The following is a 27,280-nucleotide window of genomic DNA, read 5'->3' as shown; positions in this document are numbered from 1 at the left end:
AGGGTCTGAAAAGTCGCTAAAAATAGTGACAAAGTCGCCAAGTTGTCAAAACTGTATGCCTCGAAAGAACCACCCTTTTATCAGGCTGGCTACAGGCCTGTATAAGCATGTCAGCCTGTCAAAATGGAAGTCTGTTTTGCTTTAGAATTTAAATAACTAAATCAAAAATGATGGTGATTTGTCTTGTTATTCTTTACTTCGAAGCATGAAAATGTGACTAATTTGTAATCACTGCAAAACTAATGAGAAATTCACTTCACAATAGATGTACAGGTATAATGGCCACAAAAAAGAAACATATTTACATATATAAAAAACTTTATTATGTACAAAAAAACTTATTCTTTACATTCAAATCTGTATCTACCAGTGATAAAAATGATATTTGTATGTGCCATGTTTTTAATCTTAAATTACTTAGGGATACTCTTTTCCAGGGTTTATTGTGCAGAGTGGGTAAAAAAAAAAAACGCTGGCCTGCCCAATATTGGTTCAACCAATGGCATGAGTTTCATTCATTTTCTTCAGCCTAGTCCCTTATTTATCAGTGGTCGACACAGCGGAATGAACCTCCAACTATTCTGGAATATAGTTCACCCAGCAGATGCCCTCCAGCTGCAACAAAGTTTTGGGAAACACTCATACACTTTCACATTGCAGGACTGTGAAGGAAACTGGAGCACCAGGAGGAAACCCATGTGAACATGGGGAGAACATGCAAACTCCACACAGAAATGCCCAACTGGCCCAGCTGGGACTCAAACCAGCAACCGTCTTGCTGTGAGGCGAGAGTGCCATGTTTTTAGGCAACCAATGGCAAAAGTGGAGAGTACGCTGGAAACCTGTTGGAAAACAGTCCTTACTGCACAAAAAAAATCAAATATGACACATCAGCTTTAAATGTTACTGCATGTCTGAAAGATTGTAAAGGTTAAAACCTGTGCATAGTCTCAAAAACACATTTGGCAAATCCTAAATAATGCACCACTTAAAGGGATAGTCCCCCAAAATTGTTTTAAAAATTCTGCCATCATTTATATACCCTACAGTTGTTAATTCGGGTTTCTGTTAACCACAAAGGAAGGTATTTTGAAGAATGTTGGAAACTAGTAGCCAGTATGAAAGTCAACAGCTACCGATTTCAAACTTCTTTTGTGTCCAAGATAAAAAAAGACTTGGTTGTGTTTATAAGATGCAAAGCAATGTGTTCATGCTTCATTTGTAGAAAATCCCGTAAATTTTTCATCTATCTTACTTCTTACTATCTACTCAGCTAACATGAAAACGACTATCATATTTCCTAGTTCCTCCGAAAGGCCCGCCCTCAAGAGGCTCTGATTGGCCAGCTAACATAATGTGCTGTGATTCGCGGATAAGCGTCACACCTCTACAAGTACTCACTTTCGCGCTGTGTAAATACGGTCAGTCAGAGTAGCTGTATCAGTTTGTGCCTGAATCAGACTGAAAATGAAGAACACACAGCTAAACCTCACGCCTGCTCTCTAAAATAAATGGCCTGTCATGTCCTTTGAAAGCCCAGAAACAGAACAAGCTCTGTGAAAACAGCAGCATTTGGATGGCATTTTAAGTTCCTCTGCTACATTACAGCATTACATCGCCTCTGGCCACGCCCCTTTGCTGCGCAGGGTGTATGTGCGTAGTGAATGCACGTAACCTGGGTTAACCTGATGTTGTTTATGTTCTTACATCTACATTACACATCAACTAAAGATTAAAATATGATATAATACTGGACCACCCCTTTAAGACCTTTTATAGCAATGTTGAAAGAGTTTGCTTTTTAGTAAAACAATCACTTGCTCTATTTAAAGAGCACAATTTTAAGTGAAGTTTCATAAACTAATTTCGAGAGGAGCACGTGATATGATTGAGCACGTCTGGCCACTCATCTGTAATCAGTAATAATCCAATCAAAGCAATCCTAGTTTACTATAAATGGATCATTTTCTTCCTACTGTTCTATCTTTGTTTGGAAGAATCCCCCCTTCCACCCCTTCTCCTCCTTTTCCTCCCTTTTCTAAAGGGCGAGCTCTCGTGACCTACCTGATCTCGGATCTCCTGATATGTTTATTGACCGGGCGGGAGCCCTGGGCTCAAATATCTCCGAGCTCAGGGTTCTCTCCCGGGACAGCATGCCAAACCTGCTTTATACGCCAAGCATATCTAAGTGGGAACTCTTGAACTTACTCCTTTAAAAAGTGTTTCCACACCTTTACGAGTAACAAAAGAAGATATTTTGAAAATAAACCAGTAACCATCGACTTCCACAGTAGAAAAAAAGAAATACTATAGAAGTCAATGGTTACTGGTTTCCATCATCTCAAACAGAATTTTCAGTTTTGTGTGAACTATCCCTTTAAGACACCACAGTACAGAGCAGATCTCCTGAGGTATGAGATGTCAGAGTTAAATGGCCTCAATAGACGGCATAAAATGTCTTTCATAGTCCGAGGCAGAATTCCCCCACTCTTCATCAAACACGCCACCCTCCTCCTCTTCGTCAGTATCCACCATCTCACTGTAGTCAGGGTTCGTGTTTCCCTTGTTTGATTCCTCAGGGCCTTTCAACCACTTTTCTCCACCTTCAATCGTTCTGTCCAGTTGATTATCATTCTCCGGTTCAGTCTCTAAAGGAGGTGTCGGGGTGTTGAGATGCTGGTTCTCCATGATCTCCAGCTCTGAGATCTTCAGACTGATTTCTGACTGAGAACGGAGCAATGGCCACACATACTGGAATATGATACAAATAAATACAGTTAGGTCCATAAATATTTGGTCACCAACACAATTCTAACATTTTTGGCTCTATACACCAAAACAATGGATTTAAAATGAAACAAACAAGATGTGCTTTAACTGCAGACTATCAGCTTTAATTTGAGGGTATTTACATCCAAATCAAGTGAACGCTGTGGGAATTACAACAGTTTGCATATGTTTGCCTCCCACTTGTTAATGGTCCAAATGTAATTGGACAGAATAATAATCCTACATCAAACTTTCACTTTTTTGATACTTGGTTGCAAATCCTGTGCAGTCGATTACAGCCTGAAGTCTGGAACTCATAGACATCTATCACTGTCTTCAGTTCCTGCTGCTTCTTGGGGCATTTTCCCTTCAGTTTGGTCTTCAGCAAGTGAAATGCATGCTCAATCGGTTTCAGATCAGGTGATTGACTTAGCCATTGCATAACACTCCACTTCTTTTCCTTCAAAAACTCTTTGGTTGCTTTTGCAGTATGCTTTGGGTCATTCTCCATCTGTGAAGCACCGTTCAATGAGTTCTGAAGCATTTGGCTTGATATGAGCAGAAAATATTGCCTAAAACACATCAGAATTCATCCTGCTGCTTTTGTCAGCAGTCACATCATCAATATATGGCCATGCCATGCCACTACTACCACCATTCTTCACTGTTTAGGATCATGAGCAGTTCATTTCCTTCTCAATACTCTTCGCTTCCTATCACTCTGGTACAAGTTGATCTTGATCTGTTCACAGGATGTTGTTCCAGCACTGTGAAGACTTGTTTTAGAACTCTAATCTGGCCTTCCTCTTTTTGAGGCTCACCAATGGTTTACGTCTTGTGGTGAACCCTTTGTATTCACTCTGGTGTTGACTTTTCTTGACTGTTGACCCTGACACGCATACACCTACCTCCTGGAGAGTGTTCTTGATCTGGCCAACTGTTATGAAGGGTGTTTTCTTCACCAGGGAAAAAGTTCTTTGGTTGTCCACCACAGTTGTTTTCCATGGTCTTCTGGGTCTTTTGGTGTTGCTGAGCTCACTGGTGCCTTCTTTCTTTTTAAGAATGTTCCAAACAGTTGTTATGCCCACGCCTAATGTTTTTGCCATCTCTGTGATGGTTTTGTTTTTTCAGCCTAATGATGGCTTGCTTCACTGATAGTGATAGCTCTTTGGATCTCATCTTGAGAGTTGACAGTAATAGATTCCAAATGCAAACAGCACACTTGAAATGAACTCTGGACATTTTATCTGCTCGTTGTAATTGGGATAATGAGGAAATAACACACACCTGGCCATGGAACAGCTTAGAAGCCAAATGTCCAATTACTTTTGGACCCTTAACAAGTGGGAGGCACACATGCAAACTGTTGCAATTCCTACAGCGTTCACCTGATTTGGATGTAAATACCATCCAATTGAAACTGACAGTCTGCAGTTAAAGCATTTGTATCATTTCAAATCCATTGTGTTGGTGTCACCATTTAAATATGTTACCATTAAAAAAAAATTATAATGTGACAGTATCTATGTTTCCATCCACCTATTTTATGCATATTGAGGAATAATCAAAAAAACAAATAAAGAAAATGCCAATATGCATTTATTCATAGATATTAAATATGTGCATAAAAAACCCTTTGCGGACAATTGAGTAGGATAGTTTCATATCCAATAAGAAAAAACTGTGACAAAATAACCATGCAAGCATGAAGTTCCAGCAAGCACATCAAAACAAAAGTCATGGGACTGAAGAAAAAAGGTCCAGTGTCTTCTCCTGCAGCAGCAAATTCCTTTTTTCTTTTTGATATTTGCCGCCATTTAATCAGGAAGTGACGATTTAGTTGTTTTTCACTTTGTTTTGGATGGAAACTGTGCTTTATTAGCGAATGTTTTATGTGATGTTCCAGTTTTTCGAAGTCTAATTCGCATCTTTGGATGGAAACACAGCTAATCTCTTTCATTTATAATACAAAAAAAGTAGATTCTCACCTGCAAGTTCATGCGTTTAAATGATTTGCTGTTTATTGGATCTGGAATCTTCTCAAAGCAGTGACCGTAAGATGACCTGCGGGTGAACAGCATAAATACATTTACCATAATGTGTCTTATTTACTAGGTAAAATTATGGTTTGCACGCAGCTCTTATTATTCATTCATTCATTTTCCTTCAGCTTAGTCCCTTATTTATCAGGGGTCACCACAGCAGAATGAACCGCCAACTTATCCAGCATATGTTTTACACAGCTGATGCTCTTCCAGCCACAACCCAGCACCGGGAAATGCCTATATACACTCACATTCACACTTATCCACTACGGCCAATTTAGCTTATTCAATTCACCTATAGAGCATGTCTTTGGACTGTGGGGAAACCGAAGCACCCGAAGGAAACCCACACGAACACGGGGAGAACATGCAAACTCTACACAGTAACACCCTCTGGCCCATGATAAAGGTGATCAATTTGTGTTGTTTGCAATGCCAGTGATATGAAATCATATATGATTTAGGATTTTCAAATACCATTTATGTTCCTGTACGGTTTTGAACAGTGATTAGAAATTTTTTCCATGGATACAATTAAAGAAGACATAATTCAATTTTAAATAATGCAATTTAACTTTTTTGATTGGTTATAATATAGGAGATATATTAAATTCTGTCATCATTTGCTCACCTTTGACTTGTCCAGTTTTTTCTTCTGTTGAACAAATAAGAAGATACTTTGAAGAATGTTGGAAACTCATAACCACTGATTTGTTATTTCTACTATTAGTTTTTTCTATTATGAATGTAAATTTCCAACATTCTACAAAATATCTTCTTTTGTATTTAACAGAACAAAAAGACTCAAATTTGTATAGAACAGGTCAAGTGTAAGTAAAAAAATTTAAGAATGTTCATTTTTGGAAGAACTGTCCCTTTAAACTAACAAATTTATTCATTCATTTTCTTTCGGCTTAGTCCCTATTTTCATCTAGGGTTGCCACAGCGGAGTGAACCACCAATTTAACCATGCAACCCATCACTGGGAAACATCCATACACACTCATTCACATACATACACTATGGCCAATTTAGCTTACCCAATTCACCTATAGCACATGTCTTTGGAAGTGTGGGGGAAACTGGAGCACCCGGAGGAAACCCATGCAAACACAGGGAGAACATGCAAACTCCACACAGAAATGCCAACTGACCCAGCCGAGGCTCGAACCAGCGACCTTCTTGCTGTATGGCGATCGTGCTACCCACTGCACCACCGTGATGCCCCAAAAGCATTATTATAGAAATATTGTATTCATTTTTCTAATACAATTAACAATGTTTTTTACAGGTTTCTGCCCATTATATTGCTTTAAGGGGCTTGTTTTGAGAATACATACAAGTTAAATATAAACAAGTCATAAGTTATGAAAAATATTATTTTGTTGCAAGTTATTAATAGACAGCTAGTTCAACATTTCTTGTTCTCATTTATTTTAATTGGATGTACTATAACAACAAAAACTAAAATAGTATATACATATTCTTTAAACACAAATAAAAATAAAATAGCAAGGTCAGAATCAGCAAAATTACAATAACAAAAAACAAAAGAAATTAAAATGGAAAACAGACAATTTAAAACTATAAGAATGTAACTCTGCATCTGTACATTATGTTATTCCTTTTTAGCAAAACCTGGCAACCTTTTTCTGTGCTATAGACAATAACACTCCAGCACTGTTTAAAAAAAGTTAACTTAACCTAAAATTATAAGGCTGCAGAGCTTTTTTAGTTAGTTTTAGCGTCAAGTGCTGTATTTGAGTTAAAAGTTATGTTTGACCAAAAAAAAAAAAAAAAAAAAGTAATTTGAAGGGTATTTAAAGTTGACAAAAAGCAAGTTGCCTTAAAATTGAGACAACTTTTTTTTTACAGTAAGCACTGAGCAGTTCCTTTGAAGAATTTATAGAAACCAGCCAAGCTTTTTTTGTATCCACATTTAACGTCAACGCATAATAGGGAACTGCTGCTTTAGAATAAACCTCTATACAAACAGAAAAATTGCCAGGCTCACTATTTGTAAAGTGCAATCTATATACTTTTTTCATAATGATCTTATTCTGCAATGTGGAAGTGCATTCATTTTTGGGATTGTTTTAGAACGTCTGATTCAGTCGCCTATGGGAGAAGTGACTAAGAATAATAAACAGAAAGCTGTCAAACGTGCTCTACAAACAACTGTGTTCATGACTATACTTAAAAAGTGGAATATAATCAATAGATCATATTATTATACATCTATAAATAGAAATTAACAGTTTGCAACATCAAGCAAGGATAACAAGCTGTTTTTAACGTTTCCAAATCAATGGGAGTGAATGAGACCGGAAATCTCAAGCCAAAAATATCCCAATAGCTGCTGCCTGCTCGTACATGAAGAATAAGGTCAATAGTGTGCGATGAAATTATGATGAAGGGCGATACTTACAACCTCAACACTATCAGGCCAATCACCAGCATGACTGTCAGTGTGGTCACCACATATATAACAACATCTAGGAGATGAGATGAGATGATGACAGAAATGATTACATCATGATAGTTTACATCATGAAGCACAATTTTTGAACTCAACTTCACACTGCATGCTATGGTTTTACAGGATGTATGCAATGTAAAGCCCTAATGACCAAAGAAATAGCTTGACTTGTTCATTCTTACTAGTTTTGTCAGTGGTAGAGAAGGTGGTGAATCTCCTGGGGCCTTCACCGGCCTCGTTCACAGCGCTCACCCAGGCGTGATACTGCCGGGACATCTGCAGATCTGGCAGAAGTACACTTGTCCTGGTATTGCTCACGTTAAACATTAAAGCTAGAAAGTTCAAAAAGACAAAGATATTTATTTACATCATGCATTCGAATATGCATCCTTCCATTCAATAATACTGTGGGAAAGATATCTGTGTGTGAACAGTATTTGTGAATTCACAGTAGTTCTGGTCATGTTTTATTTTTATCTCCTGTTATAGGTATGGTAGTCGACATTTGAAGTGGATCTAAAGCTTTCATCAATGTTGTCCTAAAAAATAAAAATATTTCCATTGTGGTCTTAAAAAGATGAAAAATTGAAAATGTACTGAATATTTATTCACTCTCACTTGAACAAAAAATAAGTTATTCTGAAAAACGTTAGAAACCTGTAACCATCGACTTCTACAGTAGGAAATAAAAAACTATAGAACTCAAATGGACATTTAAACTGATTTGTGAAAAGTGAAGCATGAGTAAATGGCAGAATTTTCCATTTTGGGTCAACTATCCCCTTAAGACAACTATGAGGAACTTTTTTTGATGCACTTTAAATGTTGATTACAATTTATACTTGGCATGATGCTAACGGTCTAATCTGATTCAATGACCTATGCTAAGCTAAGCTAAAAGTATTCCTGCCAGGCCCATAGATTGGCTGAATGGATTAAAAAAAAATGGTAAAACTCATAGGGGAGTTGTAAAATCAGAGTATATGTAGGAATCCTAAAGAGAATTTCAATAGCTTTTTAAGACTTTTTAAAGACCTTCTCAGAATATTTTAAGACGTCATCATCACTTCAAGTTCTAATCAGTATCAAATCTTTAACCTAATAAACAGCTGTTATTAAACAGTTAAATAAATAAATGAAGCACCATGCAACAGAACTCAGATAAGCTCAGAAGAAACAAAGCTTGAAGGAATAAATTACGAGGTTGTTTTCAGCGACATGCTTCAGCCACTGTTTAAACTCATTTTTCTCCAACCAAGAGTACGCAAACTTACATTTTCCTATTTTGCCGTCTGTTTCGCTCTGTAGTTTCGCTACATGTGGAGAGCATCACATCACCTTCCCACGTTTGTCGCAAATTACATGACATCACCCAGATGGAGGAGCTTGGCTTGACGCGCCCCGGCCCGAACCAATCGCGTGGATCGAGCACGCCATTGTTATTATTAGGAGGAAAATAAATATATTTATGCTGTTTTGGAGTCAAACACTTTGGACAAAGCTTGAACAAAATTTAAGACCTCGTAAAAACACAATTAAGACTTTTTTTTATACCCTTTAAGGACCTTCATTTTCTCATAACTGATTTATCAACTTTTACTACTTTAAGACCCTGCGGACACCCTGAAAATGTAACGACACTGTAAATAAATATCCTTAAATTAGCTGTTTTGGGTATTTTCTGATGCATGTTTGTATTTTTCCTTCATTTATTTAAGCTTTTGAATTGCATTATAGGACATACATTTTTCTTCCAACAACTTTTAACCTTGAAAAGTTCCAAAAAGTGACTTTTATTAACATTTTTAATTGTTTAAAGTGATATACTGTCTGGGTTGGTGTTCAAAAACCTTGTAATAAACTGCCAGTACATTTTCTGTTATTCTACAGACTTATTTATCTCTATATTATTTCTTACACATTATATTATTTCAAACAATTAAAATGTTAATAAAAGTCACTTTGTTTAACTGTAGAGTTAAAATTTCAACATTAAAAGTCGACAGAGCAGAGATCAAGGTCCCATAATGCACTGCACAACCATAAATAAACACGTGTGAATTACAAAATGTGGAAACTGTTAATTAACAGATATTCTTTGAGGAGAATGAGTGGCTGGACATCCTTTCCAATGTAGGTAAAAATATAAGAGAAGTTAGAAGAAAGTTCAGTCAGTACAAAATAATACATAGTTACTACTACACACCATTCAGACTCTATAAAATGGGACTAGCTGGAAATAATCTGTTTTGGAAATGCAATAAAGAATGGATGGTACTTATTTACACATGATCTGGGAATGTTGCTTAATTCACCCATTCTGGTGTAAAATTTTAAGAATAATGGAGTGGCTAGGCTGTGAGTTACCTGTAGAGTCACGGCTATGCCTACTGGGTGACAAACTAGTGATACCTAATACAGGTAAAAATCCCTTTATTATTCTTAAGATTGAATGCATTACAGCTGCTAGGATGATCCTGCGTAATTGGAAGTGTCCCACAATGCCAGAAATGAAAAAGTGGATTAATGGGATGACTAAAATTGCATCGTACGAGTGTATTATGGGGAGATTAAATAATGAGGGAGAAGTACATAGAAAATGGGATAATCTCTGGCAACATCTAAAATTAGGATAAATTAGTATATTTTTACAAAGGTACCACAACCTTAATTTCCACACGTTTACTATATATTCTTTTTCTTAGCTGAATTTTTTTGGTGTGACAGATGGCTGAAAATGTAACGTGTCATATGTATGTGTAGTGTTCTTTGTTCTTTGCTGTTGAACAATAAAAAAAGTTTAATTATAAAAAAATAAAATAAATGAACAGAAAAATAAATAAATAAAAATTAAAAATAAATAAATGTACAGCATATTTCCAAAAAAGACTTTTCCTTTGAGATGGAAAAGATACCATTTATCACGTCGCAGCATCTTGTCACATGTTAAAACACAAATTTGAATTTTAATTAACAATTTGAATCCCCATTTCAGAACAAAGCAAATGATCTACAGGTGTGAAATGACTTTACAGGTGCTATCATGCCTTACCTGTCTCGTTGATGCCCACTAAGTAACGCAGGATGACACCATTGCTCTCATGCACAGGGATGGGGCTCCATGTCAGAGTCACAGACGAGTGAGAAATGTCCGTCACGTGGATAACTGAAACTTTAGGAGGAACTGCGAGGTGGAGAAGATGTAGAGATGATATAAGAATTGACTAACAAATCTGATTATCTGATCTTGTATTTATTAACCAATACTTTATAGCTCAAATCTAGTTAAAGGGATATAAATAAATATTCTGAATTACACTTTTTTTGATAGATCTAAGTGGATATTATTACTGGAGTCCTTTACATAATCCGATCACAGTTTTTCAGTTATTATTACAAATCTAGTGTTTAATATTTTCTTAATTCATTTACATTTGTGACACTATACTTCATTATCCCACCACAAAAAGAAACAAACAACAACTACAAAACTTTGCTATGTCGGCAAGAAAGAGATGGTCTCTTCATTCAAAAATAATAAATTGGTCAGTATTTTCAGCACTTCGTTAAGTTATAGGAACTGTATTTTTATTTTGTCACTATTATTGATCTACAACGTCCTTTAAAGGGATATTATGCCAAAAATGACAAATACTGTCGTCATTTACTCTCCTTTAACTTGGCCTAAACCTGCTGCACTTTCTTTATTCTGTTAAACACAAAGGAAGATATTTTGATAAAGGATGAAAACCGGTAACCATTAACTTTTTATAGTATTTGTCATTACTACTATGGATGTCAATGATTACCGTTTTTCAACATACTTCAATAGATCTTTTTTTTGAGACCAATCTCTCACTCAATCACCTTCAGCTTATTCCCTGCTTTTTCATTAAAATAATTTTTTCTAAATTTGTCATTATTGGGTGAACTATCCCTTTAAATGCGAGTAAAGAAAGCAGATTAGAGGTTTTCCAACTTCCTTATTCAAACTGTTAGTGTACTTTGTAATTTGCTTTTTAACAAATCCAAAGGAAAGTGACAGAAAATAGTTCACACATGCCTACATGAATAACTCAATTACAAAATCATTATTCACTTAACAACACTCGTAAAACTACCACAGAAAAATGTGGGACTGAACGAAAATAAAAATAACTAAAAGAAATATATAAATTCATGGAATCACTTTATTTTAATGCGTCCTTGTTCTATTTACCTACTGTGGTAATTACATTAAATTTTGCATAATAACATTCAATTTAACCAAACCTGCATTCAAACTCTTAAACCATGTGGTAAATTAATTAATATAACTCAGTGGTTAAATGAATAGTCACACTTTAATAATGGCACCTTAAAATAAATTGAGATTTAAAATAATTGAAAAAACTTAAAAATACTAATTACTGTTAAAAAGTGATTATTAAATATAACATGTATTTGATTTATCATTCATCCATTAACGTCTCTTTATTAATCAGGGGTCGCCACAGCGGAATGAACCGCCAACTTATCCAGCATGTTTTACACAGCGGATGCCCTTCCAGCTGCAACCCATCACTGGGAAACACCCATATACACTCATTCACACACATACACCACGAACAATTTTAGCTTACCCAATTCACCTGCATCGCATGTCTTTTGACTTGTGGACGAAACCGGAGCACCCGGAGGAAACCCACACGAGCGCAGGAAGAACATGCAAACTCCACACAGTAATGCCAACTGACCCAGCCAAGGTTCGAACCAGTGAATTTCTTGCTGTGAGGCAACAGCACTACCTACTGCGCCACCGCGATTTATCAAATCATATAAATAATAATATATTTTTATTGTATTACATTTATTTATTTACTTTTAACTTCTACAGATTTGGTGCAGCATAACGACTATAGAAGTTAACCCAAACATGAAAACTTCCACTTCTGAGAAGCTTTTAAATGTGAAAAGGGTCAAGATACTTCTTCAATGCATCTTAACAAAACAGCTTAAAGGGATAGTTCACCCCAAAATTCAATTGTACTCATCCTCAAGTGGTTCCAAACCTTTATGAGTTTCTTTCTTCTGTTGAACACATAAGACATTTAAGAAAGTTAAAAACCTGTATCCATTGACATCCATAGTAGGAAAAACAAATACTATGCAAGTCAATGGCTACCGGTGTCCAACTTTCTTCAAAATATCTTCTTTTGTGTTCAACAGAGGAAAGCTTTGAAACAATTAAAGGGTATCTACATGTGTTAAATATAATCACTAAAGAGGTGTACCTTTAAACACACATAATGTTAGTTGATGGTTATATCACGTTCAAGTTTTTATTTCTGGTTTTGCTTTATTACAGTTTGCAAATAAAACATTTTTAGTGAAGTGCTGTAAAAGTGCAGTCAGTGATTGTAACTTATGTAAACTGATTAATGTAAAGTGGTTAAAAATACATGTAAAGCATGTCCTACCTTTTTGACGTGTGTACACAATCGATGAGTTGAGGAAAGTGCTGTGGTTGTTGAAGATGGCGAAAAGCGACACATTATACGCCATGTAGTCCTTAAAGTCACCTGTGGATGGAGACAAAGTCAAAACTACTGCGAGCATCGCAGGAAACAACCTCTGATCTCTTTTAGACATACATAAACCTACCTGTGAGTGTGACGGAGCTCTGTGTTTTGTTTACTCTTAGCCAGTTCAGGCATGGATGCTCAGGTACAACAGGCACATGTTGTACTACATACTGCAGGAGGTGCTCAGAGAACTCCGGCTGAATAGACCATGAGGCCAACAGTGCCTGCTTCTCACTCCTTACATTCAGATGCACCTCAGGTAGAGACTGACCTACAGGGCAAAAATTATTACAATTATACTATTTAATTATATGCTCACATTCAAAACATTTAGCACTGTTTTATGTTTATAAAGGAATCTCTTATGCTCAATAAGGATGTGTTTATTTGGTTAAAAACACAGCAAAAATGGTCATGTTGTCAAATGTTTATTTTTCATTGTTTGTTCATGTTAGTAAATGCATTAACTAACATAAACACATACTGTAATAAATGCTTTTTTCATCATTTGCTCATATTAGTAAATGCATGAACTAATGTTAACTAATACAACCTTATTGAGGGGCTAATAACAATTGACCTTAACAGTTTAATTCAATTTGTTTTTGTATTTTCCAGCTAAACTAAATGAAATAAGCTTTCTTCCAACAAATAAATGAATCAAAAATGACTAATGATTCAATATTTAGATATAAATAAAGAATAACTTTGTTGTACGGTTGTCACGACACCATGAATTCATGTCACGACACCATACCAGCTGATGTATCATGATACCAAGTATCGCGATACTGTAATACATAACTCAAATCTATGAAATTGTCAGAAATACCAGATTTTATATATAATAATAATACTTAAATGGTCAAAAATTGTTTTAGTGTTCCTGTCCATCTATTGTTTTTGTTTTCAGTCTCATCAGGTAAGAATCCAAAGTAATTCCAAATTTCACTTCATGAGTTTGTGAGATTCTCGTGGTCGCTGTAGCCACTAAATCATATTCAAATTAACTGATTCAGATGTTTGTTCAAACTGAAGCATCAGAGAATGTGCAATACCACAAAAGGTGCAAATATGAAACATTTTTGTGGCCTTAAAGGGCTTTAAAATAAAGTGGTCTATTGTTTATTTGCCGACACAAATGTGTGAGTATTCTAGTGACTTTTCCATATGCAACATTAACCATTTACAACCCCAAATCAGAAAAGGTTGGGACAGTATGGAAAACGAAAATCAAAAAGAAATTAGTGATTTCCAAATTTACTTTGACTTTTATTTCATTGTAGACAATATGAACACAAAATATTTCAGGTACTTGACTGGTCTCCAATAGAGAATGTGTGGCACATTGTAAAGCACAGAATGCAACAACGAAGACCCCATAATTTTGCCCACCTTAAGACTCGTTTGCAGGAAGAATGGGACAAATTTACACCTGAAACACTTCACTGGTGTCTTCAGTCCTTAAACATCTTTTAAGTGTTGTAAAACGGAATGGCAACATTACAAAGTGGCAAAAGCTTTACTGTTCCCACTTTTTTAATGTGTTGCAAGAACCAAAATTGTAATATTAGTTTATTTTGAAAAAAAAAAAAAAATCATGAGGAACACAGTAAATAATGTTTGTTGTATTGTCTACAAAGAAATACAAGTCAAAGGAAACTTAGAAATCTGTACTTTCTTTTTTTTTTTTATTAGTGTTTTCCATACTGTGCCAACTTTTTCTGATTTGGTGTTGTAGAACCATTAATGACAATACTACCATTTACAAACTACAGTGGCACTGTCAGTATTTTGGAGCCGTGGTACCGTGGTACCATCGTAGTACTGGTAAACCACACAACCCTACTTTGTTGACCTACCCCTCTCAGGAAATGGCATGACTGTGGGGTCAGATGTGCCCATTGAGGTGCTGGCTGACACAAATACCCCCACAACGCTGGGCTTGAGAGGGAAGTGCCTGAGATGTGGGCAGCTGTGTTCAGTGCGGTGCTGGTTTCCAGTGTCTCTTTTCTGCCTTGCAACTTGCTTGATCTCAGTGCCATTTTTAAGCTTCAGCGTCACAATATAGCTCGTAACTTCCCCTCGGGCCTGACACAGGGGCATTTCCTGAGACAGGAAATAATAGACAGACACATTTCGAAAGCACATTCATTAGTACTGAACCTTTTGAACGGTAGCAAAGTCAAGTAATTGTAAGTTATAGGAGCATAATCTACCTTCCAATAAAGGTTACAGGAAGACTTGTCAGAATTAGGGGCGCAGTCACTCCAAACATCCAGCTGTCCAACTGGAGCTATAAAACATATGAGAAAAGAAAACGTCTTTGTCAGTCTTTAGTTGGAATTAGGGCTGCACAAGGGGTTGCCACAGCGGAATGAACTGCCAATTAATAATTCAATAAAACAATATTTATTTGAGTTCCAACTTATACACGTTCTTGTGCCTGAATGGTTTAAACTCTCTTGACATGCTCATACAGTCACATGCCTTAAAACATATGCAAATGATACATTTTGATAAAAATCAAAAAAACTGAACTGCGGCTCCATAATCAAGACTTTACATTGCAGATCTTACGATGCGAGTATTGCAGATGTACACATTGCCATATGTACTGCTTATTAGGGCTGCACCATATTGGAAAAATCTGACTTTGCGTTATTTTGTTTTTCTGCGATATATATATTGCGATATGAATACAATTTCACCACATGGCTTGAATATGCCTATTTTGGAAGAAATCACTCATTTAGATTGATTGGGGTGGTTTTGTAAGGGTGTGAATGATGTGTAAAAAAAATAACAAACAAACTGCAAGCAGGAATATTTACAACAGAGCAAAAAATATATATATATATATTAATAAATAAACGGTGCTTTATGGTTTTCTGGAAAGTCAAACTGTAATTAGGAGCCAAAAACGAATAATGAAATGTTAAATGTAAATAAACTAACGCTGTACAGTCTTTATTGTGTTAATTCTGTAAAATTATTCATCATTACAGTTGCAAATGTGAATGCCTTTAAAAACACATGCAAATTTTCACTCTGTTATGGTTATTCATTGCAATGACTTCACAAATCTCATGTATTCTCAACTGTTTTGCTGATCAACTATAATCCCACTTAACATTGCATATCTCACGATGCGACTACTGCAAACACACACATTGCGATATCGATTCAGAAATGATATACAGTTTTACTCTTTTAATTTTTTTTTCTATTTTTAATATTTCCCAAATTATGTTCAACAGAGCAAGGACATTTTCACAGTATGTCTGATAATATTTTTTCTTCTGGGGAAAGTCTTATTTGTTTTATTTCAGCTAGAATAAAAGCAGTTTTTCATTTTTTAAAACCATTTTAAGATCAAAATGATTAGCCCCTTTAAGCTATATTTTTTTCAAAAGTCTACAGAACAAACCTTCGTTATACAATAACTTGCCTAATTACCCTAACCTGCCTAGTTAACCTAATTAACCTAGTTAAGCCTTTAAATGTCACTTTAAGCTGTATAGAAGTGTCTTGAAAAATATCTAGTCAAATATTATTTACTGTCATCATGACAAAGATAAAATAAATCAGTTATTAGAAATGAATTATTAAAACTATTATGTTTAGAAATATGTTGAAAAAAATCTGCTCTCCATTAAACAAAATAGGGAGAAAAAAAATAAACAGGGGGCTAAAAATTCTGACTTCAACTGTATACTGTTCAGTGTGCAATATACAGTTTTTTTAACAGCAACAAATAAAATCTTCAATCAAAACACCAGTATAAACTATAGTGGTCACACAAGATGATTTGGATGCATGTCTAAAGCCACGGTCATGCTAGGATAAAACAAGACGATGCTAATAAAACCAAAGTTTGCTCTATATACTTTTAATAGAAAATTAGGTAACACTTTAGCTTAGGTCACAATTCATGGTATTAACAAACCATCAGCTAACATTACTAGGTTAATAAACTACTAATTAGCAGTTTATTATTGTTGTTTATTGTTGCAAACAATTTATACAGGCTGAATTTAAACAAATTATATAAATTTAGGAATTTTCAACTTATTTTCTTTGTTTAAATTCAGCCCATATAAATAGTTTGCAAACACATTCATTTAAAAATGTAGTAATATAAAGGAGTACATCGGCTTCATTATTCTAGGGTTAAACTTAATCAATTCTACCCCTCCATTTCCTCTAAATGTAATAAATGTGAATCTGCGGAAGGCTCTTTAGGACATCTTTTTTTGGTCATGCCCAAAACTTTTTGAGTTTTGGATCGAAATTTTCAACTTCTACTCTGAGGCTTATTCTTGTGACCTTGCCCCTGATCCAGCAATCGCTGTTTTTGGTTGGTCTGACTCACTTCGTGGGTTTAGTCATCAAATTAAAAAAGCTGTTCAATATGGAATGGTGTAACTAAAAAAATTATTCTTTATTTATGGAAAAAGCCATCGAAACCACTTTTAAATCCTGGCTTTTAGAACTCTCTACCACTTTATATTTAGAGAGGCTAAAACACAATCTTTCTAATAACATTGCCGGCTTTGAAGCCACCTGGAAACCCTTTTTTAATTATTTATCAAATGCCCAGGATAACAGTTTAAAGGTATAACCCTGTTATCATCTGCAAGATCACCATATTGCCTGCGCCCACTGGCCTAGATATAAATGTGTAACATTGTTGACCCATGTATAATATTGGAGGAACTGATGTAATAATGGTTTTAAAATCTTTTTTTCTGTCTTATGTCCCCCCCCGTTGCTTCTGTTTTGTCTTTATAATTGTTGTTGCTTTCTGTATCGCTCTGTGTTGCTTAAGAAAATAAAAATAAAATATTTTTTAAAAAAAAATGTAGTAAATCAAATGGATCATTTATTTCAGTGTAGGATTAGGAATGCATAATAAGATTATACTTTATAACTACTTATGAACAGTTCTATCTTAATTTCTTAATAATAGGCAGGCAGTAAGCTAATAGTTAATAGCATGAATTGTGACCTAAACTAAAGTGTTACCAAAAATGAGAATACAATCAAGAATAAACATATAAAACAAACCCTTTTTTAGATTTCTGTTTTGATTTACTGTCGGCCTCATGCATTCAGATGATGCAGATTTGGAGTTCACCAAGTGGCAACATACTACTGTCACAAGAGCTTGTGTTTTCCTGTCTGATGTATTCGCTTGCATGTGAACGAAAGTGTAAGGGGCAAAAGTGTGATGTGACTGCACTTTAATTCTTTTTGGTACAACAAATGCAGATTTTTTGGCAATTAAATAAAATTAAATAAAACATAAATAAAAAGCAATTATACTAAATAAAATAAAATATTTTTGTTTTGTTTATCATAACAGTTCATTTATCAGAAATTATATTGTTTGATACTGCTAACTTGCCTAGTAAACCTAATTGACCTAGTTAAGCCTTTAAATTGCAGCACTTTAAGCTGTATACTAGTGTCTTGAAGAATATCTAGTAAAATATTATTTACTGTCATCATGGCAAAGATAAAAGAGATCAGTTATTAGAAATGAGTTATTAAAACTATTATGCTTAGAAATGTGTTGAAAAAATCTTCTCTCCGTTAAACAGAAAATGGGGGTAAAAAATAATAAACTGGGGGGCTAATAATTCAGAGGACTTCAACTGTTTGCAGGTACTTTTAGCATTAGAAAAAATAAACTTTACTTTAATGAAAAACGAGTGATGTCCACCGATTAAACACTGATGAAATACTGCACACTGATGAGGGAAAACCTAGACATTGACAGAGCTTTTAGAGAGATCCATAGAATTGGGGATTGAAATCAAATTTAGGTGCTTTATTTTAGAGGTTTAATGGATGCGGCTCATTTTTGATCCAAAGGGCGAATGGTGTACACAGAAGGCTTAAAACAAGGCTGATAATGAGATTCAAGATCATTCAATGAGTAATTGGACAATAAATGACTGCAGTGAGGTGTGTGTGTGTGTGTTTTTCTGACCTGCAGGAGGTGTGCGCACTGAATACACTGAGCTCCAGTTACTCATGACTTTTTCTTCATGTCCACAGTGGCAGCGCACGCGAAAACTGTACTGCGTGAATGGCTGTGGATCCTCCAATCGAAACATGGCCTGGCAATCATCCACCTGCACAATAATGATTCAACAGTGTGACGAAGGTTTGATTCTGTTGTTGACATTTATCTTTAACAAGATGGTTAACGATGCTTTCTCTGAACTAGAACTGACAAATCTCTGACAGGCAATGACTCTATCTCAGATTGTATCTATATGGTCATGAAACTCAAATACTGTATTTGACACATTCACAATCAAACGCACTAAGACATGTAGTGAAATGCTTTTTGGTTACACTGAATTAAATTTACAAAATTATTTTAAGGTAAGTGGTTGCAAACAATTCATATGGGCTGAAATTAAACAAACAAATGACATTTAATAATGTTCAACTTCATTTGTTTGTTTAAATTCAGTCCATATAAATTGTTTGCAATCACTTACCTTAAAATAACGAGTAAACTCAATGAATCATTTTTGTCAATGTATTTATAGCGATTATAGACATGCAGACATGCACTGCAGATGATATAGACAGAATAAATTCATTTATTAATTTTTCTTCAGCTTAGTCCCATATTTATCAAAGGTCAACACAGCAAAATTAACTGCCAACTATTCTAGCATATGTTTTACGCAGCGGATGCCCTTCCAGCTGCAACCCAGAACTGGGAAACACCCATACACTCTTATTCACACTCATAAACTATGGTCAATTTAGTTAGTCCAATTCAGCTATAGCGTGTGTCTTTAGACTGTGGGGGAAACCAGAGCACCCGGAGGAAACCAATGCAAACACAGGGAGAACACGCAAACTCAGTCAGGACTCGAACCAGTGACCTTCTTGCTGTGAGGTGACAGTGCAAACCACTGAACTACCATGCCATATAGTTAATAGATCATAATATATAATAAAAGACATAATACAAACATGACAAGAATACATTTATAAATGTCCACCAAATCCTACAAACATGGCTCAATACTGAAACTCAGTTTACAAAAACACTTTTGAACAGGAGAATGAAGAGTTGCACCCTTAAAGGCACTGACAGTGGACTTGGATGAAGTTGGAAATATACTTAACAGATACAAAATCCCACACAGATTTTACAAATCAGATTGTTGTCAATTGCTTTTACCTCGGTCCAGTCTAGCATTTGATTTTGCATGCTGTATTGCACGTGACACTCATCTGAAGGGCTCAAATCACAGTCCATTAACCAGAAGATTACCAATTCCAGTGGAGCGAATGTGTGGGTCATATTGTATGGGGGGTCTGGCCGTTCTTAGAGAGAGAGAGAGAGAGAAAGAGAGAGAGAAAGAGAGAGAGAGAGAGAGGTGGATAATAAAAGCACAAAGTTAGAGTTTTGCCTGATTCCGATATGCTAAGACCATATTGTAAATGTTTTCCATGAGGCTCACAGCTCACACACTGTGCATTCAGTGTCTTGCATTGCTTAGCAATGTATTCAAAACAATGTAAAGACCGTATGACTTGACATGAAGTAAACCAGTAGAGATATTGTTGAGAGTGTCAGCGTGTGCTACAGTCACAATAGATTTCCAACGTAACACACCATGTTGTTTTACCTTGATCAAGTGAATCAAATCTATTAAGAAAAAAAAAAGTGCACGTGTGATTAAATAAGTTTTCCAGTTCGCACACATCTATTTTTAGACGCAAATGTGAGTGAAATGGTCGCACTGTCGAGCCCTGTATAAGAAAAATAAAAACAAGATTTCTCCTTTACGGAAAAAAAACAGCAGTTGCGATTTTTAAAGATAATTCACATCCCCTTCACTCAGCTTTTAAGTTGTTACCATCAGGACACAGGTTTAGAATTCCTAAAGCCTGTAGAAATGCTTATAAAAAGTAATTTATCCCAATTGCAGTTGTTTTCTTAAATTGGATCACTATTTGGGGTGAATGTGGTGGTTGTCAAGAATGATGTGCAGTAATATGCATGGGGCTAATTTGTTTGGTCTTTAAATTTTTAACTTGCATTGTTGTCTTGATGAGTGTTTCAATTGTGTGATTGTTGTATGTGTGCTATTGTTGTCTTAAATTCAGTGTTAAAGGCAAATTTCCTTTCTGTGCCAAGCAGAATGGACAATAAAGTTTAAACTAAAACTAAAAAACTTAATGTGCGCAATTTCTGTTTCACTTTCACTGCTGAGTTCACTCATGTCATGACTGCAGTCACTTTGAAAAAAAACAATCATGGACATCATACTTCCCGTGTATGACAAACTGAACGTTATTTACAACTTTATCACCTGTTATTCACAGCCTATGCAGGTTCTGTTCACTAAAGTAGACATCATTTGTGGGCATGCACGTGTCCTCTCGGTAGTAAACAATTGACCCTTCTCTAAGCCACACCCAAAAACCGCCACCCACCAATCGTGGCTTAGCAACCATAGCTACGCGCAGGGGCTCTGTCAAGCTTTCGAGCGAGGGAAACAAGCCAAAGCGTTTGCATATGGATTGTGCAAATCTGACACCCGGTATCCTATAAGTTTGGACAAGGTGGTGGAATTTTTTCCCTTTTCAAAACCAAAAACCCAAGAGGAGAAATGCCAGCGTGGATCAAGCTGTGTGAGGGGCGCTAAAGGAGCAGAGTTAAGTTGGTTTTGTTTTGAAATTTCTGACACATTCAGTGACCGACGGCAATAACTCACACACCTCTTACCCTAAACAGATCTAAACTGTCTTTCCTACAAATAAAAAACAAAAGCAGGTTATGTTTCCCAGCTGTCTTATTCTTTTTTTTCCGCTTGATATTATGAGCAATGCTCCGTTTAAGCCTTCGCCAAAAGTAACTTAGCCATACTAATAGCGAACAGGTCATGATGAGTTATTGATCCGGAAAATACAAATCTGCTGCTAACTTTACTGAGCTTCATATTTCCATCTATTTCAAGCTACGAATGTTTGAAATTACAAATCAACAGAACAAAACAGAGATGTGATCACAAACTGAGCACTTGGGATCAATATACTTTACCCGCAGCTGTTTTTCATTAATTTATAAAGAGCACACAAACATACTGACAGTAATAGGTAACTTACTGTACACTGTTACGTGTCAATGATGCTAATATTCGGCACAAATCCACCAATTTCCCCTTTCTGGCTGCTCTTTCTATGAATGAACTATGTAAAAGCTCTGTCCATGCGTGTTTCCTCGTCGGTTAGTAACGCTATATTTCATTGCCAGCATTAGTCTATCAGGCTTTTTGGCTAAAAATAGAAAATCACGCTTTAATTTGTTATTATTAGGTTGTTTTTCAATTTCACCTCTCCTGCTGAGCATTAGCTAAGCTGTTAAATGGTCAGCGTATGAGGCAGCAAGGCTAAGCTAGCTTCAATTTTGATTAAGTTATCTTCTAACTGCATCTCTGTTTAATGTTTATCGTCTTTTTTTATTTTTTATTTTTCATATTTATTTATTTTGTGTGGTTACTTGTCACTTTATGTACACTGGACGCTTCTGTAGCCAAAACAAATTTCTTGTGTGTGTGAAGCACATTTGGCATTAAAACTGATTCTGATTCTAATCGGTTTCCTATTATGTGGTGAATATACCCCTGTAAAGCATACTACAGTCCTTTTTTGTCTGACTTTCTCGGAAATCTCACCTGTTCAGCAAAAATGACATTATATCCCTGGCAATGTCTGACACCGGAGCATACACATTGTAAAAGCCGTGCCAGGCACGAAAGCTTGACAGGCGTAGCAACAGTAACTAAGGAGGGCGGGGCTTAGCGAAGGGTCAATACTCATGTGATTTCGCGGCTGCGACTATGTCATTCCATTAAGACAGAAATTACATTTTTGGGTGAATTATACCTTACAAATGCAGTATATAACACTTTTGACGCTATTTGGAAGCGTCTTGTGTGACCGCCTTTAAGTTTCTTCTGAAAATATAATTGGCTGAATCGAAGAGATGCTGAATTAGAGATGCTGGGGGGGGGGGCTTTGGGTCAAATCGAGATCGCAATATTTGCCCTAGATGACAGTCCTTTAATTTTTGAGTACACTATGCCTTTAGGCATCAAATGATCCTGCAGAAATCAATCTAGTTTCTCAACAATAGAAATTTCCATAGAAGAGCATTTTTTCAAATAGATTTTCCTTTTGGGAACAATGTAAAAGCCTTCACAGTCCATTTATGTTCATTTAATGTAACCTTGCAATAATTAGTAAAGATTTTAAAAATAATTTCTTTATTAAACTTTCCCCAAATGTTTAATACATGAGGGAAGAATGAAGAGGTTACGTATTTTTTTGTTTTAAATTTTTTTTTTTTTATAACCTGAATCAAACAACAAAAGCTAAGAATGGTTTACAGTAGAGTAAACATGACTTACTGATATGGCCTGTGTTGAAGACAGATATTTCAGACTGCGCATGACCCAGCAGGTTTCTAGCAGTGACCCATACTGTAGTCTGAGTGCCTTTTGTGTACTTGGCACGAATAATGATCGCACTTTCACAACCACCCTCTGCAGAATTTACATTCCTACACACAAAACATACAAAACAATGCTTAAATCAATGTCTCTATATAATACACAGGAAGCAATTGTAAAAAAAAAACCTCTCTCACCCTTCATAATCTTGCCAATGAAGAGTGTAAACTGTTGTAATCATTGGCTCATCAGATATAGTCCAGGAGCAATAAATATCTTCTTCCACCAGGTCTTCGATAACACAATTAGGGCGGGACGGGGGAGACGGTGGATCTGCAAAAGATGAAAGAATGTTCTAATGGGATGCCAACAAAAAAGGAATTAAAACAAATGAAATAAACATCAAACCAACACAATGTGCTGCAAGAGCCTCATTACTTTTAATGCTGAAAAAAGAAACAGGAAGTCATGTGGAGAAATCTGCAAAAGCAAGCCACCGGGGTGTTGCACACTTCCCCTTCTTGACTAATTTTGGACAGAATCTCAAAGCACACGCATTTATCAAAGAAAGTTTCCCATTAAAAAAAAAAAAAGCTCTCTTCTCAAATGAAACAAAAACAACAAAATGGCCTGCATTACTTCATGCATTGATTCTCTGGCTGAATCGAATCAACACTGTAAACCTTCTTTTTTGCTGCCTTATAGTTTTTTTTGTTGAATCAACTTAACTTTTCAAGTCTGAACTTAAATCAATCAAAGTGACTAGAAATATTAAAGTCAAACTTATATATTAGTTAGGGATTAGTTAGGGCTGCATGATATTGGGAAAAAAAATAAAAAATTCGGACGTTGCTATATTTTGTTTTTCTGCGATATGTATTGCGATATTAATGCAATTTCACCATACGGTTTATTATAGGGCTGCACAATATATCATTTCAGCATCGATATCACGGATGCCCTTCCAGCTGCAACCCATCACTGGGAAACATCCATACACACTCATTCACACACATACATTACAGCCAATTCAGCCTACCCAATTCACCTATACCGCATGTCTGTGGACTTGTGGGGGCAAACTGGAGCACCCGGAGGAAACTCACGCGAAAAATTATTTAATTTTTAAGGGCCAAGGGGAAGGGGTAATACAAAAATAGAATTGACATTGGGCCACAATGTGTATACATTGTTATTCTACATTTTATTTTACATTTAAATATTCGATTTCTGTACCTGAATACCGTTTGACACTTCAGAAAACCATAACACTGTTTGTTTAACTTTTTTTTCACCACTGGCTTGCTTGGTTGGAAACTTGTGGAGCTGCGCATCAATGGACTTGCTCTTCAGTATTTGAACTTTCAGCAGTGAAAATTAAACCACACTGAACTGAACTAAACTGAACTGAACTTCAACTCTGAAAACTGGACTTTACATTTATGTTAAGCTGCTTTGACACAATATACATTGTAAAAGTGCTATATGAATAAACATGAATTGAATAACCTGTGATGTGACTATTGCACACACACACACACACACACACACACACACACACATTGCGATATCGATGCTGAATCGATGTATTGTGCAACCCTATTTTAAACGTTAATAATTTACAGATAAACATTCATCAGATGTTTTTTCCCCAAATGAATCATGCTAGAAGCCATACACTTTATCAGTTTCTGTATTTCCTGTCAATCACGCCTCCAGCACAGGGCATCCAAGAATTTTTGATAGAAATTCTTTCATTCATAAATATTACTTAATTGAGCTGTAACTTTCAAAGATTAAAGACATTTTGTAAATAAAGCTTTCTTTCTAAAAAATGTATGCATCAGGTTAGGATATAACTTTGGCTATACCCAAAAAACATTTCCAGAACCCCCCAAAAAACAAGGTAATTTAAAGATAAATGATCAATTACTGTTGTACTCACAGCCTCCTTGTGCTTTCACATTGCAGGCACTTCCACTGCATGAGCAGCTAATATGCTCTCTATGCTCTACTGGAATAGAAAAGTTGAAGGTTTCAGTGGAGTTGGCACATGTGCTGGGTAACTGGTGTCCCGACGTGATAACATGAAGTTGGCAGAGATCACACTTGTACGCTCTTCCCTGTGCACTTGTGTGGCAAAAAACAGACACATTGCGATGCACAGGAAGGGCTTGATTCCACCAGCAGTTTACATCCACTTCAAGTGCAAACAAGCCTGAACAAATACACACACAAAGGATGACAGAAACAGGTTGAGGCAAGGACATGTTATGAACTCTGTTACATAAAAACATACTGAAATGCAATCATATAGGTATACAACGTGAATATTATTGCACTATTAAACCTGTTGGACTAAATTATTAACTTGTATAACAATAGAGTATTTGTTAAAAACTTTTTTGTGAATAATTGTTACTGCAGGCCCGTAGCCGGGGAGGATTCGGGTGGTTTGAAAGACCCACCCCCCACTGACAGTCCAGAATTTGGCTCCTATGTGAGCTCATTTGTCCCATTTTTGACTATTCAAATGGACAAATTTTGACAGAGGAAGGTTGAATGAGCTGACCAGTTTATTATTTGCCTATAGACTACAGTTTTTATTTTACAACTAATTTTAACAGATTTCTAATAGTTTTTTTGATGATGGATGATAATAATTTTTTTTAATGCAAATCTCTTAATATTATATTTTAAAACTGAAAAAACTTACAATTTTAATGCACATTTGTAAACATACCTTGTAGTAAAATAGTAGGCCTGTTGTAAGCACTTTGACAAAATTGTAGGAAATTGTTTGGGTACATCAAAAGGTGTGGTTACCCTGCTACAAGCTAATCCAGCAAAGCTTAGTGCTTAAAATATCACTAAAATGCAGTATTTAAACCTCATAATTGAATAGAAAATGAGGCAAATAACTGCAAAACTGTTCACTTTTTGAGAAACAATATAACCACCTCTATCAATAGGCTGGCTACTTGCTTGTACCGTGTACTGTGACAGATGCCAACAGAGTGGATTGGGGTTAAGTTGGTTTTATAATCATATAATTTCAGAAAAGTATTCTTTGCTAATTCTAAATGGGGAACATCATATTAGCAGCCAATGACTATCAAAGTACAACATTGTTCACAGTCAATTAAATAGAGCTAATGTTGTTTACTTACATGTAACCTAAGTCATACTTACAGACCAAATATTCAAAGCAGCGTGGTAAACATTATATGCACCGTATCAAAAGTTGTCAAAAATGTACGAGTGTGCGAATATAAAACCAAATCCTAAGTGGCACGTGCCACAAATGCTGCTAGAGCTTTACTTTAACCACATTTTTCAACTAATAGCATAGTTTTTTGTCTGAAATTAGTTTAAAACACTTATTTCTGTGTAAGGTGTGGCTGTGCTTTCTATTAATTACGTACATAAATATACACGTATTTAGAAATAAATACTATATTACTTTATTCCTTTAAATCATACAGTCCATATTCAAGAATAAAGTTTGTTAGCTCACCTTGAGAGCATATCCACATGTTAAGTAGTACAAGAAAATGCAGCTTTGTAGTCTGCCATGCCATCACACACGGCATTCGCGTAGCCTATGTGAAAAGTCCAGTATGACGCAACGTCCCGTTAACCGAATAGTTTACTCGTTTACGGAAAGTCCACGCCACGGGCGTGCATTTATTTCTTTGCTTACTTCTGAAGTGACATCGCTGACTATGAAAAACAGCACTGAGGTTCTTCGGTAATCTCGAATGATTTGAAAGTTTTATCTTTACTTTCTACATGCTAAAAACAGCACTTTCCATTCCCGGTGATATCGTTCCTTCATTTTCTTAAAGATCAGGTTTACATCACATCCACTACGATAAAACGTGAAAAGCTCGAACTCGCTTCTGATAAACACACCCGTCCAGCCTA

The 27,280-nt window shown here is 35.8% G+C and overlaps 1 protein-coding gene across 1 annotated transcript; it reads right to left on the bottom strand.

The window, feature by feature from the left end:
* Positions 1–300: 300 nt before the first annotated feature.
* il12rb2l (interleukin 12 receptor, beta 2a, like) lies at positions 301–27,265 on the bottom strand. The gene is made up of 15 exons (XM_056453298.1): positions 26,871–27,265; positions 25,299–25,571; positions 23,551–23,686; positions 23,312–23,463; positions 20,074–20,219; positions 18,856–19,000; positions 15,077–15,153; positions 14,720–14,966; positions 12,937–13,128; positions 12,753–12,854; positions 10,346–10,477; positions 7,476–7,625; positions 7,243–7,309; positions 4,758–4,833; positions 301–2,751 (listed from the first exon to the last, which is right to left on the bottom strand). The coding sequence occupies exons 1-15, from the start codon at positions 26,944–26,946 to the stop codon at positions 2,428–2,430; spliced, it is 2,295 nt and encodes a 764-aa protein (XP_056309273.1). The 5' UTR covers positions 26,947–27,265; the 3' UTR covers positions 301–2,427.
* Positions 27,266–27,280: the final 15 nt, after the last annotated feature.

This window comes from Danio aesculapii, chromosome 3 (genome assembly GCF_903798145.1).
Source record: "Danio aesculapii chromosome 3, fDanAes4.1, whole genome shotgun sequence".
NCBI classification, from domain to species: domain Eukaryota; kingdom Metazoa; phylum Chordata; class Actinopteri; order Cypriniformes; family Danionidae; genus Danio; species Danio aesculapii.
This window is presented reverse-complemented; position numbering and strand designations above follow the sequence as displayed.

What these genes read in the sequence shown, in the direction of transcription:
- il12rb2l (XM_056453298.1), bottom strand. Translation starts at nt 26,946, where the DNA reads ATGCCGTGTGTGATGGCATGGCAGACTACAAAGCTGCATTTTCTTGTA. An exon ending in CCTGTAACCTTTATTGGAAG is followed by an intron (nt 14,967 to 15,076) that starts GTAGATTATGCT and finishes TTCCTGTCTCAG; the next exon opens with GAAATGCCCCTGTGTCAGGC. An exon ending in AGTGGGCATCAACGAGACAG is followed by an intron (nt 7,626 to 10,345) that starts GTAAGGCATGAT and finishes TGAACTTTCTAG; the next exon opens with CTTTAATGTTTAACGTGAGC.